The sequence below is a fragment of the Rhinopithecus bieti genome, unplaced genomic scaffold (genome assembly GCF_001698545.2).
Source record: "Rhinopithecus bieti isolate Rb0 unplaced genomic scaffold, ASM169854v2 scaffold_34968, whole genome shotgun sequence".
Classification (NCBI taxonomy): Eukaryota; Metazoa; Chordata; class Mammalia; order Primates; family Cercopithecidae; genus Rhinopithecus; species Rhinopithecus bieti.
This window is the reverse complement of record NW_016814942.1, coordinates 575,022-589,208: the sequence shown is the minus strand read 5'-3', so window position 1 is coordinate 589,208 and position 14,187 is coordinate 575,022. Positions and strand designations below refer to the sequence as shown.

At 55.9% G+C, this 14,187-nt stretch overlaps 1 protein-coding gene across 1 annotated transcript; it reads right to left on the bottom strand.

Moving 5' to 3' along the window:
• Positions 1-5,388: 5,388 nt before the first annotated feature.
• On the bottom strand, positions 5,389-13,179 carry HAPLN4 (hyaluronan and proteoglycan link protein 4). The gene is made up of 5 exons (XM_017852682.1): positions 12,451-13,179; positions 11,141-11,258; positions 10,508-10,870; positions 8,257-8,589; positions 5,389-7,933 (listed from the first exon to the last, which is right to left on the bottom strand). The coding sequence occupies exons 1-5, from the start codon at positions 12,451-12,453 to the stop codon at positions 7,542-7,544; spliced, it is 1,209 nt and encodes a 402-aa protein (XP_017708171.1). The 5' UTR covers positions 12,454-13,179; the 3' UTR covers positions 5,389-7,541.
• Between the last annotated feature and the right edge of the window lie 1,008 nt (positions 13,180-14,187).

Genomic DNA, 14,187 nt, shown 5'->3' with positions numbered 1-14,187 from the left:
TTTTTTTTGAGAAGGAGTCTCACTCTGTCGCCCAGGCTGGAGTACAGTGGCGTGATCTCAGCTCACTGTAACCTCCACCTCCTTGGTTCAAGTGATTCTCCTGCCTCAATCTCCCAAGTAGTCAGGATTACAGGTGCCTGCCACCATGCTAGGCTAATTTTTGTATTTTTGGTAGAGATGGGGTTTTACCATGTTGGCCAGGCTAGTCTTGAACTCCTGACTTCAGGTGATCCACCTGTCTCGGCCTCCCAAAGTGTTGGGATTACAGCCGTGAGCCACCATGCCCAGCCAAGTGAGTATATCTATTACTTGTGAAGTATAAATTGCCCCATCTCTAAGAAAACGTGGAAATCACTATGAAAATGGCAAGTTTTAGGCTGGGCGCAGTGGCTCATGCCTGTAATACCAGCACTGTAGGAGGCCGAGGCACGTGGATCACCTGAGGTCAGGAGTTCGAGACCAACCTGACCAACATGGTAAAACCCCATCTCTACTAAAAATACAAAGATTAGTTGGGCATAGTGGCAGGTGCCTGTAATCCCAGCTACTTCGGAGGCTGAGGCAGGAGAATCGCTCAAACCTGGGAAGCAGAGGTTGAGGTGAGCCGAGACTGTGCCATTGCACTACAGCCTGGGCAACAAGAGCAAAACTCTATTTAAAAAAAAAAGAAAGTAAATGGGGAGTTTTGAACCTTTGAACAAACAACTTCTGATATCACCCTCCAGTTATACTTGAACTTGTGAGTGATGATGTGGATACTTAACTTCAAACAGAAAATATTGAAAACAATATAAATGTCCACCATTAGGAACCTGACTACAAAATTATGGTGCATTCAATCCAAACCATCGATCCTCTTCAGACTGTCAAAAGAATGGGGAAGGGGAGATTTGCTTATTTTATTTCTTGAGACAGAGTCTCACTCTGTTGCCCAAGTTGGAGTGCAGTGGTGCAATCATGGCTCACTGCAGCTTCGACCTCCTGGGCTCAAGCAATCCTCCCACCTCAGTCTCTTAAAGTGCTGGGATTATAGGCATGAGCCCCGTGCACGGTCAGGACCTTACACTATTTTTTCTCTTCATGCTTTGTTTGTATCCTAGAAACTTCCAGTGCTTCCTCAGTCCCCGCCCTGAGCCCACATATTTATGTCAGGGAAAGTATGCAACATCTCTCCCTTCCTGATACAGGAACTCCCCATCCAGTTTCCCGAATTTCATGCCCTGGATCTTGTCAATGGCCCAGTCAGGACAGAGTTGACAAGGAGCAGACCCATGGTAGGTGGCTCAAAGGAGACAGTGGACACAGGATGGAGGAAGAAAGAGGAGTGAGAGATTGGGGAGGTGGGGAAGGAATAAAGGACACCACTTCTCAAGGGAATAAAACCAAGCCCGGCCAGGCGCCTGTAATCCCAACACTTTGGGAGGCTGAGGTGGGTGGATCACCTGAGGTCAGGCGTTCAAGACCAGCCTGGCCAACATGGTGAAACCCTCTCTCTACTAAAATACAAAATTAGCTAGGTGTGGTGGCAGGCACCTGTAATCCCAGCTACTCGGGAGGCTGAGGCAGGAGAATCACTTGAACCTGGGAGGTGGAGGTTGCAGTGAGTCGAGATTGCACCATTGCACTCCAGCCTGGGCGACAGAACGGGAGTCCGTCTCAAAAAAACAAAATGAAAAGAAAAAACCCAAACCCCCCAAGCTTGTAACATCTTATCTACTAAAGTGCATTTATAAAGGAATTACCCACTGGCTGCCTCATTTTCATTCATCAAAAGAAACAAGGATTTATTGAGCCCCTCCTGTATGCTTGGCACTCACGGGGACCAAACAGCCCTGGTACAGCGGGAGAACACAGGTTCAGAAGGATTTTGTCACTTGATCACACAGTGAGCAAGAAGAGGCAGGATTCAAACCCAAACCAACCTGGTCCCAAAACTCAGAGATAGGTTTCCTAGAGATGACGTGACAGTAAAGAAGGCCCCAGGGGGGACCCCAGCACTCCTGTAGGCAAGACCTCAGGACTGGGGTCTCCCATGGCCGGGATGGCCTTGTCCATGGATCATGTCCCCCCAGCTGCCTGTCAACGCCGAGGACTTTGGCTGGACCACTTAGAGCCCGGTGGGTGCTGAAGTTTAAAACATTCCATCCCTCCTGGATCTCTAAGGAGGGAAATGTGGGTGGAGGTCAGGGAAGGAGAGGGCAACTCAGTGAGAATGGAGATGGGGGGGTCTCAGAGGACAAAAGAGGAACTCAGTGCTCGCATATCTAAAAGGCCAGGGCACGCCATAGCCTCGTTTTCCTCATTTGTAGGACGATGACAAACATGCCCAGGTGTTGCAAGATTGTCTCGTGCACAGCTGCTATCCAGCATAGAGTTAATGTGCAAACGGAGGGTGGCTTAGCAGCTCCAGAAGTCCAGCCCTGTCTGGGGAAGGGGCAGCCATCAGGCCCCTGATGGAGTGCAGTAAGGTAGTCCCAGTAGGAGGCACTCAGGACTTCTGGCCCGCAATGAGAAGTTCCTGAGAGCTGGAAGTTTGGTTGTCACGAGGACGTTGACAGTCTCTATGGCAACAGCTTGGTGAACAGGGCCCCATTGTCCCACAAGGAAAAGCCTACGGGGACAGGTGTTCTGTTACCTTGGACACCAGAGTTTGATCACCACGGCAACGGTGGTGGGGTCCAAACCGCCTGGGGTGGAACTTGGAGCGTGGCCTGGAACTGGAGTGGGCCTGGGGACAGGGACAGTTTGTTTCCATGGTGAGAGCCAGAGAACTGGATGTTGTGTCACCCCGGGGACAGCTTCTGGGAGGGTGATCTCCATGGCAGTGGTGGGTCAGGGTAGGGACAGTCAGAAGTTGAGGTGGAGGTCTCTGGGGTGGGGCCAGTGAGATGAGAAATATGTGGTATCCGTGGTTACAGCTGGAGGAGGGAGGCACCCTCTTCATGGGTGCGCCTGATGAGGGAAGGGGTGTGTGACTCTAGGTGACAGGTAGCAGCAGGACTGGTTGCCTTGGTGACCGTGGGACCCAGGGCAGCTGCTCTCCATAATGAGTGACATGGATCTTATGGGTCCCCAGGCCTGGGAAGATGGTCTCTTTGGTGACAGTTGGGAAAAGGATGTCAGAGGACAGCGTGGGTTTGCTCTCCCTTCAAAGAAATATCTGAGGGTTGGGACGTGGCCCCAATAAGTGAGCCAGCTGGCTGTGTGTCAGTCTGAGGTGGCAGATAGAGGTGCTCGCCTGTGAAACTAGAGGGGTGGGCCCTGTTACCCAGAAACTTCAGGGGACTCTCAGGGAGAGGGGAGAACGGGAGTCTCCAGTGCTCAGGTCACCATAAAGGAAAACAAGCTCCTCGGCCCACAACCTCCATGTGACCATGGGGAGTGACCCTGAAGTTCCTGTAGTCTCTCCAGGCGAGGAGAAGGAGGAGGAAGAGGAGGAGGCCCAGTGTCCACGGGACCGCAAGGGACTAGTGTTCAGTCTCCAGTGAGATGCAGAAGATGTACGGCCAGTCTCTAGTCAATCCCGGGGTCCAGCCACCAGGCGACCACGGTGGCGGTTGGTCTGTTTCCAAGCGGTCTCAGGAGGCGTGGCCAGTCTTCAGGAGCCTGCTGGGTCTGCTGGCCTCCTGAGGTCCTCAGGGGCGTGGCCTTCATGGAGAAAGTTGGGGAGTTGGGGAATCCTCTGTCCAGAAGAGGTGACGGCTGGCCAGGCTCCGGGAACTCCAAAGTACTGTTCTGCCAGGACTAGCCAATCTTCAGGGACCCCAGGGGCACAGTTAGTTTGTAAGGGCACAGGGAATGTGGCCAGTGTCCAGGGCTTCAGAGGTGTGGCCAGCCTCCAGGGGACCGCAGGGCTCTAGACCAGTGGTCAAGCGCCCTGGCTGTCCGCCTGCTGCCAGCCTAGACGCGCAGCGGGGTCCAGGCAGCAGGATCGCGCGCGCCCCTGCCCAGCCGCCGCCGCCCGCCCAGCCCCAGCCCCAGCCGCCGGGTGCCGGGTCCGGTGCTCCTGGAGTGCGGTAGCAGTAGACGCCAAAGAGCCGTCGGGTGGCGTCCGGGAAGCCGAGGCTGCGCACACCAGGCCGGCGGCCTCCGCAGCGCTTCCGCGGGTTCACAATGGGGTAGCGCGCGCTGCCATCGGCCAGCCAACCCGCGGTGCAGCGGTCCAGCAGCTGCAGCTTCCACGCGGCGAACAGCTGCCCCACCTTGGCCACGGCCGCGCCACGGGCAGCACACGCGCGGGCAGCTCCAGAGAAGGGTACAGGCCGCAGCGGCTTCAGGAAGAACACGCGCCCTGCGGGGTGGGGTGGGGNTGAACCTTTGAACAAACAACTTCTGATATCACCCTCCAGTTATACTTGAACTTGTGAGTGATGATGTGGATACTTAACTTCAAACAGAAAAATATTGAAAACAATATAAATGTCCACCATTAGGAACCTGACTACAAAATTATGGTGCATTCAATCCAAACCATCGATCCTCTTCAGACTGTCAAAAGAATGGGGAAGGGGAGATTTGCTTATTTTTATTTCTTGAGACAGAGTCTCACTCTGTTGCCCAAGTTGGAGTGCAGTGGTGCAATCATGGCTCACTGCAGCTTCGACCTCCTGGGCTCAAGCAATCCTCCCACCTCAGTCTCTTAAAGTGCTGGGATTATAGGCATGAGCCCCCGTGCACGGTCAGGACCTTACACTATTTTTTCTCTTCATGCTTTGTTTGTATCCTAGAAACTTCCAGTGCTTCCTCAGTCCCCGCCCTGAGCCCACATATTTATGTCAGGGAAAGTATGCAACATCTCTCCCTTCCTGATACAGGAACTCCCCATCCAGTTTCCCGAATTTCATGCCCTGGATCTTGTCAATGGCCCAGTCAGGACAGAGTTGACAAGGAGCAGACCCATGGTAGGTGGCTCAAAGGAGACAGTGGACACAGGATGGAGGAAGAAAGAGGAGTGAGAGATTGGGGAGGTGGGGAAGGAATAAAGGACACCACTTCTCAAGGGAATAAAAACCAAGCCCGGCCAGGCGCCTGTAATCCCAACACTTTGGGAGGCTGAGGTGGGTGGATCACCTGAGGTCAGGAGTTCAAGACCAGCCTGGCCAACATGGTGAAACCCTGTCTCTACTAAAAATACAAAAATTAGCTAGGTGTGGTGGCAGGCACCTGTAATCCCAGCTACTCGGGAGGCTGAGGCAGGAGAATCACTTGAACCTGGGAGGTGGAGGTTGCAGTGAGTCGAGATTGCACCATTGCACTCCAGCCTGGGCGACAGAACGGGAGTCCGTCTCAAAAAAACAAAATGAAAAAGAAAAAACCCAAACCCCCCAAGCTTGTAACATCTTATCTACTAAAGTGCATTTATAAAGGAATTACCCACTGGCTGCCTCATTTTTCATTCATCAAAAGAAACAAGGATTTATTGAGCCCCTCCTGTATGCTTGGCACTCACGGGGACCAAACAGCCCTGGTACAGCGGGAGAACACAGGTTCAGAAGGATTTTGTCACTTGATCACACAGTGAGCAAGAAGAGGCAGGATTCAAACCCAAACCAACCTGGTCCCAAAACTCAGAGATAGGTTTCCTAGAGATGACGTGACAGTAAAGAAGGCCCCAGGGGGGACCCCAGCACTCCTGTAGGCAAGACCTCAGGACTGGGGTCTCCCATGGCCGGGATGGCCTTGTCCATGGATCATGTCCCCCCAGCTGCCTGTCAACGCCGAGGACTTTGGCTGGACCACTTAGAGCCCGGTGGGTGCTGAAGTTTAAAAACATTCCATCCCTCCTGGATCTCTAAGGAGGGAAATGTGGGTGGAGGTCAGGGAAGGAGAGGGCAACTCAGTGAGAATGGAGATGGGGGGGTCTCAGAGGACAAAAGAGGAACTCAGTGCTCGCATATCTAAAAAGGCCAGGGCACGCCATAGCCTCGTTTTCCTCATTTGTAGGACGATGACAAACATGCCCAGGTGTTGCAAGATTGTCTCGTGCACAGCTGCTATCCAGCATAGAGTTAATGTGCAAACGGAGGGTGGCTTAGCAGCTCCAGAAGTCCAGCCCTGTCTGGGGAAGGGGCAGCCATCAGGCCCCTGATGGAGTGCAGTAAGGTAGTCCCAGTAGGAGGCACTCAGGACTTCTGGCCCGCAATGAGAAGTTCCTGAGAGCTGGAAGTTTGGTTGTCACGAGGACGTTGACAGTCTCTATGGCAACAGCTTGGTGAACAGGGCCCCATTGTCCCACAAGGAAAAGCCTACGGGGACAGGTGTTCTGTTACCTTGGACACCAGAGTTTGATCACCACGGCAACGGTGGTGGGGTCCAAACCGCCTGGGGGTGGAACTTGGAGCGTGGCCTGGAACTGGAGTGGGCCTGGGGACAGGGACAGTTTGTTTCCATGGTGAGAGCCAGAGAACTGGATGTTGTGTCACCCCGGGGACAGCTTCTGGGAGGGTGATCTCCATGGCAGTGGTGGGTCAGGGTAGGGACAGTCAGAAGTTGAGGTGGAGGTCTCTGGGGTGGGGGCCAGTGAGATGAGAAATATGTGGTATCCGTGGTTACAGCTGGAGGAGGGAGGCACCCTCTTCATGGGTGCGCCTGATGAGGGAAGGGGTGTGTGACTCTAGGTGACAGGTAGCAGCAGGACTGGTTGCCTTGGTGACCGTGGGACCCAGGGCAGCTGCTCTCCATAATGAGTGACATGGATCTTATGGGTCCCCAGGCCTGGGAAGATGGTCTCTTTGGTGACAGTTGGGAAAAGGATGTCAGAGGACAGCGTGGGTTTGCTCTCCCTTCAAAGAAATATCTGAGGGTTGGGACGTGGCCCCCAATAAGTGAGCCAGCTGGCTGTGTGTCAGTCTGAGGTGGCAGATAGAGGTGCTCGCCTGTGAAACTAGAGGGGTGGGCCCTGTTACCCAGAAACTTCAGGGGACTCTCAGGGAGAGGGGGAGAACGGGAGTCTCCAGTGCTCAGGTCACCATAAAGGAAAACAAGCTCCTCGGCCCACAACCTCCATGTGACCATGGGGAGTGACCCTGAAGTTCCTGTAGTCTCTCCAGGCGAGGAGAAGGAGGAGGAAGAGGAGGAGGCCCAGTGTCCACGGGACCGCAAGGGACTAGTGTTCAGTCTCCAGTGAGATGCAGAAGATGTACGGCCAGTCTCTAGTCAATCCCGGGGGTCCAGCCACCAGGCGACCACGGTGGCGGTTGGTCTGTTTCCAAGCGGTCTCAGGAGGCGTGGCCAGTCTTCAGGAGCCTGCTGGGTCTGCTGGCCTCCTGAGGTCCTCAGGGGGCGTGGCCTTCATGGAGAAAGTTGGGGAGTTGGGGGAATCCTCTGTCCAGAAGAGGTGACGGCTGGCCAGGCTCCGGGAACTCCAAAGTACTGTTCTGCCAGGACTAGCCAATCTTCAGGGACCCCAGGGGCACAGTTAGTTTGTAAGGGCACAGGGAATGTGGCCAGTGTCCAGGGCTTCAGAGGTGTGGCCAGCCTCCAGGGGACCGCAGGGCTCTAGACCAGTGGTCAAGCGCCCTGGCTGTCCGCCTGCTGCCAGCCTAGACGCGCAGCGGGGTCCAGGCAGCAGGATCGCGCGCGCCCCCTGCCCAGCCGCCGCCGCCCGCCCAGCCCCAGCCCCAGCCGCCGGGTGCCGGGTCCGGTGCTCCTGGAGTGCGGTAGCAGTAGACGCCAAAGAGCCGTCGGGTGGCGTCCGGGAAGCCGAGGCTGCGCACACCAGGCCGGCGGCCTCCGCAGCGCTTCCGCGGGTTCACAATGGGGTAGCGCGCGCTGCCATCGGCCAGCCAACCCGCGGTGCAGCGGTCCAGCAGCTGCAGCTTCCACGCGGCGAACAGCTGCCCCACCTTGGCCACGGCCGCGCCACGGGCAGCACACGCGCGGGCAGCTCCAGAGAAGGGTACAGGCCGCAGCGGCTTCAGGAAGAACACGCGCCCTGCGGGGGTGGGGTGGGGGGTGGGGTGGGGGGTGGGTTATTAGTGCGGCTCCTGGGACCCGGCCTTGGGATTCAGGACTGCCCCCCGCATGCAGCCCAGGACTCTGGCCTCGGCTCCAGGATCCAGGAACAGTTCCTCCTTTGCAGCCTGGGACCCCAGCCTAGGCCCAACCAGTGTTGGTGCCAGGCGGTGTGTGCTTCACCTAGACACTCTTGGGAGAGGGGTCTCCTGTTTCTGATCGCTAAGAGCTGGGTGGGGAAGAAGGCCCCAGGGTCGGGGTAGTGTTGTGGCAGAGGCCCGTCTGGGGATGAGGCCTACGCACCCGGCAGGTTGGACGTGAAGCAGAAGGCGTCGTAGCGTTCCTCGGCGTTATGGCGATACCCGTAGTTTCGCACGCCCCCGTTGGCATCACCGCCGTCCCCTGCGCTCCCGCTCCCTCCTAGGCCGCCGCAGGGCTCCCGGGGTCGGTTCACCGGGTATTGCACTGAGCCGTCGCGCAACCAGCCTGCATTGCACCAGTCCAGGCCGTCGCGCCAGGCCGCGTGCAGCTGTTCTGCAGATGCTAGGATACCGTCCTGCTCGGCGCATGCGCGCTGCGCCTCCGCGAAGGTCAGCTTGTATCGGCCTCCACGGGGATGGTAGGGAAAGACCACGCCTGGCAGGGGGCGCACGGGATCAGCCGGTTCACCTCAGCCCACCCTCATGCACCTGACGTCTGGGGTGCTATATGACTCTTCAACCGGGACCTTCCAGTCCACTCCTCCTCACTCTGGCCTCAGACCTGACCATGACCCTCCCCAGCTCACACCCCACATAGCTGGCTCTCTTCACTTTAAGCTTGGGATTCACTTGACCCTCCCCCTTAACATACTAATTGTGTCCATCCCCTTCTACCGCTGGAGGCCTTTGCTCATGCTCTTTCCACTTTATTCTACCTGTTGGACTCCTATTCACCCTTCAAAACCCAACTCCCAAACCCTCTTCCATTCAATACTGTGTGCCTCTGACATTCCCCCAGTACTGGGTCCCTCCCTGTGGTCCAGCCCTGAGCCCACGGAGCCTGCGTTCAGTGCTGACTTTCCTAGACTAGGACCCCCTGGAAGATTGGCCTTAGGTGAAGACCCATTTGATTCCCCCAGCATTGTCCAAGGCAGTACCCACTACTACCCTTTTACCTTCAGTTCTGATGACTTTGGAACTTGTCCCTCATTGGACTCACAGTCCGTTCAGCTCAAGTATTTTATGCGTCTGTGTTTGAGGGACGGGAGTTGGGGGTGAGTAGGGCACCCAGGAAAGAGGCAGACAGGGGCCAGGGAGAAAATCTGGAGCTGACAGACTGGGGATTGAATCCTGGCTCTGCCACTAACTAGCACTGTCGTGGGCAAGGCTGTAACCTCTCTGAGCCTGTTGTCCGTCTGCTGGTAATAGCCGTCTCTCTTGGGGTTTTTAGGAAATTAAATTAGAGACTTCTGAGAACTCTTCAGCTAAGCACCTGTCACATAGGAAATGTCCAGTAAAGGAGAGCTGCTGCTATTATTGTTATTTGTTATTGTTAGGGAGGTCAGCAAGCAAGGGCCCTGAAATCTCACCTAGAATCTTCTAAAGTGAACTGAAAAAGGCCAACCAAATGGGAGGGAATTCTTCAAATAGAAACCCCACCTCCCAGCTCCAGGGTCAGCCAATCAGAGCATCCCACCTTCCAGCTACAGTGATTGGCTCACAGTTGGGCACATGACTCAAGCTGAGCCAGTGAGGGACAACTCTGGGACTCTATCTGCTGCTCCTAGGAAATCAGTCGCTATGCCTAGGCACTGTGATCTGGTTCCAGAAAGAGAAACCTGTCAGAAGAAAGCCTACCTGGGAAGCAGAGCAGAAGGATGGTTCCTGACATGGTGTGAGTACCTGGATCTCACTGTGCCTGAATCCTATCCCAGGACTTCTCAGTGTCCTCATTGTGGACATTTTGGACTGGATCCCCCCCCCCCTTTTTTTTTTTGAGATGGAGTCTGGCTCTGTTGCCCAGGCTGGAGTGCAGTGGCACGATCTCAGCTCACTGCAACCTCCGCCTCCGGGGTTCAAGAGATTTTCCTGCCTCAGCCTCCCAAGTAGGTGGAATTACAGGCATGCACCATCATGCCTGGCTAATTTTTGTATTTTTACTAGAGATGGGGTTTCAGCATGTTGGCCAGGCTGGTCTTGAATTCCTGACCTCAGGTGATCCGCCTGCCTCAGCCTCCCAAAGTGCTGGGTTTACAGTCGTGAGTCACCATGCCCAGCCTGGATCACTCTTTGTGGGGGAGTATCCTGTGCCTGGTAGGATGTTTAACTGCATCCCTGGCCTCTACCCACTAGAGGCCAGTAGCAACTGACTTCTCCAGATGTGGCAACCTAAACTATCTCCAGACATCGCCAATGTCCATGGGGAGGAAAATCACCCAGAATCAGATATGGGGGTTCTACCCCACCAACCCTCTAAATGCCTGCAGGCCAACTTGATTTGGTTTATGTCCCTTGCCATCCCTGCACCCCTCCTTCCTCAGAAGCAAGGTTTATCCTCCCCACCGGCTGATCACCTTCTAGGTCCAGCTTGACCATGCCAGCGTCGTCTTCCAGCTCATTGGTGACTTCGCACTCATAGCGCCCGTAGTCTTGCAGCGTGACATTGCGGAGGACCAGGGAGGCATCCCCAGGCCCGTCGCCCTGCAGCTCAGCCCGCCCACGGTAGCTGCCGAATGCCCGGTGCTGGGGGCCTAGTGCCACGAAGACGTCGGTGAAGGCCAGCGGGTCCACTACCTTTGTCCACTTGAGCCGGACGCCGTCGTGACCATGGGCGGCTGCCTCATAGTGGTAGCGGCAGGGCAAGACGATGGTGCCACCCCGGTGGCTTACCACCTGCCCGGGCGCTGTCTGTACCACTACCGAGCCCGACTCACCCTCTGTGGACAACCAATCAGGGTTCAGAGAAGGGGCCTAGGGGCAGAAGGGGGGCCCCGGGGAAGGGGTCTCTGGGTAGGGGAAGGTGGGAAGACTCGGGTGGGGGTCGGGAAATTAGAAGGGTCCAGGGGCTCAGGGAGAGGGCTAGGGTCTTAGATGGGGAGTGGTTGGGGGAACCGTGGACGTCAGGAACGCCCTACCCCCTACACCTCTCCGCACTTGACCTCTTCTGCTTTTCGCGGAGAAGACCACATTTAGCGGCCCGGACTCACCCAGCACGTGCACGACCTTCTTCCGGCCACGCTGCGCCCCGGCGGGGGCTGTGAGCAGCAGGACGCCCCAGGCCGCTGCCCAGAGCGCGCCGAGACCGAGGGCCGCCCGAGCGCACACCTGCGGGGCGGGCACAGGGCGCTCAGTCCAGCCTCCCAGCCTCGGCCTTTCGGAGGCCTGGCTCCCTCCCGGGCCTGCCTTCCCCACAGGGAGGACCTCGCACACTCCCATGCCCCCACCCTTTCCGGGGTCCCGCATAACTCCCCCTCCTCCTCCTGGGACCTCACATCCTCGCTCCTGCAATAACCCACGCCCCGAGACTCCCCCCTCCCTTGGCCCCAGATCCCCAGATCCCGCCTCATCCCCCTCACCCCAAAACCCGAGGCTCGCTGCCCCCGCCCCCTTCTGGCCCTGGCCCGGGCCAGGGATGGGGGGGTGGGGAAGAGCTGGAGGAGCGGCGGCAGCAAGGTTATCCGTGCGCCAGGAGACTGCAGCAAACCGGGCCGGGGCGGGCAGGGAGGGGGGAGAGCTGGAGAGACACAGGGAGAGACGCGGGGAGAGAACAGGGACAGAGAGAAAGGCAGGGAGAGGCAGAGAAGAGAGTGCGCGACACAGAAAAAGGGTAAGGGAAGACGGAGAGGCAGAGATGGAGAGGGAGAGACAGATGGAAAGGAAGAGACAGATGTAGAGGGAGAGACAGAGATGGAGAGGGAGAGACAGACAGGCAGAGGGAGAGACAGAGGGGCAGGGGAAGAGACAGAGATGGAGAGGGAAAGACAGAGATGGAAAGGGAGAGACAGAGAGGAAGAGACAGAGATGGAAAGGAAGAGACAGAGAAGCAGAGGGAGAGAGGCAGAGGAAGAGACAGGAGAGGGACAGAGATGGAGAGGGAGAGACAGAAAGGGAGAGAGAGAGACAGGGAGAGGGAGAAGGGAGAGGCAGAGGGAGAGACAGGGAGAGGGAGAGACAGAGAGGCAGAGGGAGAGACAGAGAGGCAGAGGGAGAGGGAGAGACAGGAGAGTGCCAGAGACCGAGAGACTCAGAGAAGAGGAGGAAGAGATAGGGGCAGGTAAAGAGAGAAACGGAGAGGAGAGGAAAAAGGCAGAGAGGGTGACAGAGATGGAGAGAAGCAGAGAGAGATGGAGAGCGAGAGAACCGAGAGTGCCAAAAAGAGAGATCAAAGAGGGTGAGAGACAGAGAAAAGGAAGAGACAGAAGAAACTCAGAGGGATATAGATTCAGAGACAGAGAGATACAGAATCCCAGATTGGGGAGACGGGGCACGCACCATCCGCGCCCGCAGCCCCACTTACCATCTTGCCCGCGCGGCCCCCGCCGAGCTGCCCCTACGCACCCGGACTGCGCTCCCTGCACACCCGGTTAGGACTGGGCAGGTCCCTGCAGGCGGCGCAATCCCGGCGTCTGCCTGCAAGGGGAGGAGGAAGGCGAGCAAGGCGGGGTGTGTTAAAGGAGCCGCGGCGGCCCACGCTCCCCTGGAGAGGTGGCTGGAGCGCGGGCGGAGAAAGAAGCGCTCTGGGCTTGGAGTGCAGAGCTAGTTCCCTCGCCCTGCTAGCTGAACTTAGGCCAGGGAAGAATCTCTCTGAGCCTCAGTTTAACCATCTTTGAAATGAAGGAGGGGCCTGAGTCTTCTGTCATGGTTACTGTGCTTTGGCAGGGGACCTGGGGGATCTGGTGAAAGAGATCACTTGACCTGCAGCCCTCAGTTTACCCATCTGTCCATTGGGTAGTCATAGTGGAGTCCTGATCTCCAGCACCCCAAAGGTGCTCACTGTGCAGGGTGGGGGCCTCACGATAATCACACTCTGCTGTGACCTGGAGCCACAGGCCCCAATCCAAGTCTGCCCCTCACTGGCTGTGGGACCTTGATGGAGACATTTGGCCTCTCTGAGCCTGTTGCCGACTCTTTGGTGAAGATCCAATAGCCAGACATACAGTAGATCTCTGGTAGGGGTTGGGAGGGGCAAGAAAAAGGGACATCTAGGCCGGGCACGGTGGCTCACGCCTGTAATCCCAGCACTTTGGGAGGTCAAGGCAGGAGGATTACCTGAGGTCAGGAGTTCGAGGCCAACCTGACCAACATGGAGAAACTATGTCTCTACTAAAATATAAAATTAGCCAGGTGTGGTGACACATGCCTGTAATCCCAGCTACTCAGGGGCTGAGGCAGGAGAATTGCTTGAACCTGGGAGGCGGAGGTTGCAGTGAGCCGAGATGGTGCCATTGCATATCAGTCTGGGTAACAAGAGCGAAAACTCCAACTCAAAAAAAAAAAAAGAAAGAAAAGAAAGAAAGAAAGAAAGAAAGAGAGAGAGAGAGAGAGAGAGAGAAAGAAAGAAAGAAAAGAAAGAAAGAAAGAAAGAAAGAAAGAANAGGCCGGGCACGGTGGCTCACGCCTGTAATCCCAGCACTTTGGGAGGTCAAGGCAGGAGGATTACCTGAGGTCAGGAGTTCGAGGCCAACCTGACCAACATGGAGAAACTATGTCTCTACTAAAAATATAAAATTAGCCAGGTGTGGTGACACATGCCTGTAATCCCAGCTACTCAGGGGGCTGAGGCAGGAGAATTGCTTGAACCTGGGAGGCGGAGGTTGCAGTGAGCCGAGATGGTGCCATTGCATATCAGTCTGGGTAACAAGAGCGAAAACTCCAACTCAAAAAAAAAAAAAAGAAAGAAAAGAAAGAAAGAAAGAAAGAAAGAGAGAGAGAGAGAGAGAGAGAGAAAGAAAGAAAGAAAAGAAAGAAAGAAAGAAAGAAAGAAAGAAAGAAAGAAAGAAAGAAAGAAGGAAAGAAAGAAAGAAAGAAAGAAAGGAAAGAAAGAAAGAAAAGAAAATGGGACATCTGGTCAAGTCCCTGATTTACTCCAGGCCCAAGTCACCCCTAAACATGGCCTTTCACCCAACTTCAAAAATCAAACACTAGGAAACAGTGAGTCTTTCTCCCAACACCTTGGCTTCCTTCCAGGACTCAGTTTCCCCTAAAATGAGCCCAACTCGACCAGATAGCAGAGGCAGGGTTGAGGTTTCTGTGG

Coding starts and splice junctions, on each gene's coding strand:
- HAPLN4 (XM_017852682.1), bottom strand. Junction 10,871..11,140: donor GAAGGTCGTGCACGTGCTGG/GTGAGTCCGGGC, acceptor GGTTGTCCACAG/AGGGTGAGTCGGGCTCGGTA. Junction 7,934..8,256: donor CTTCACGTCCAACCTGCCGG/GTGCGTAGGCCT, acceptor CCACCCCCGCAG/GGCGCGTGTTCTTCCTGAAG.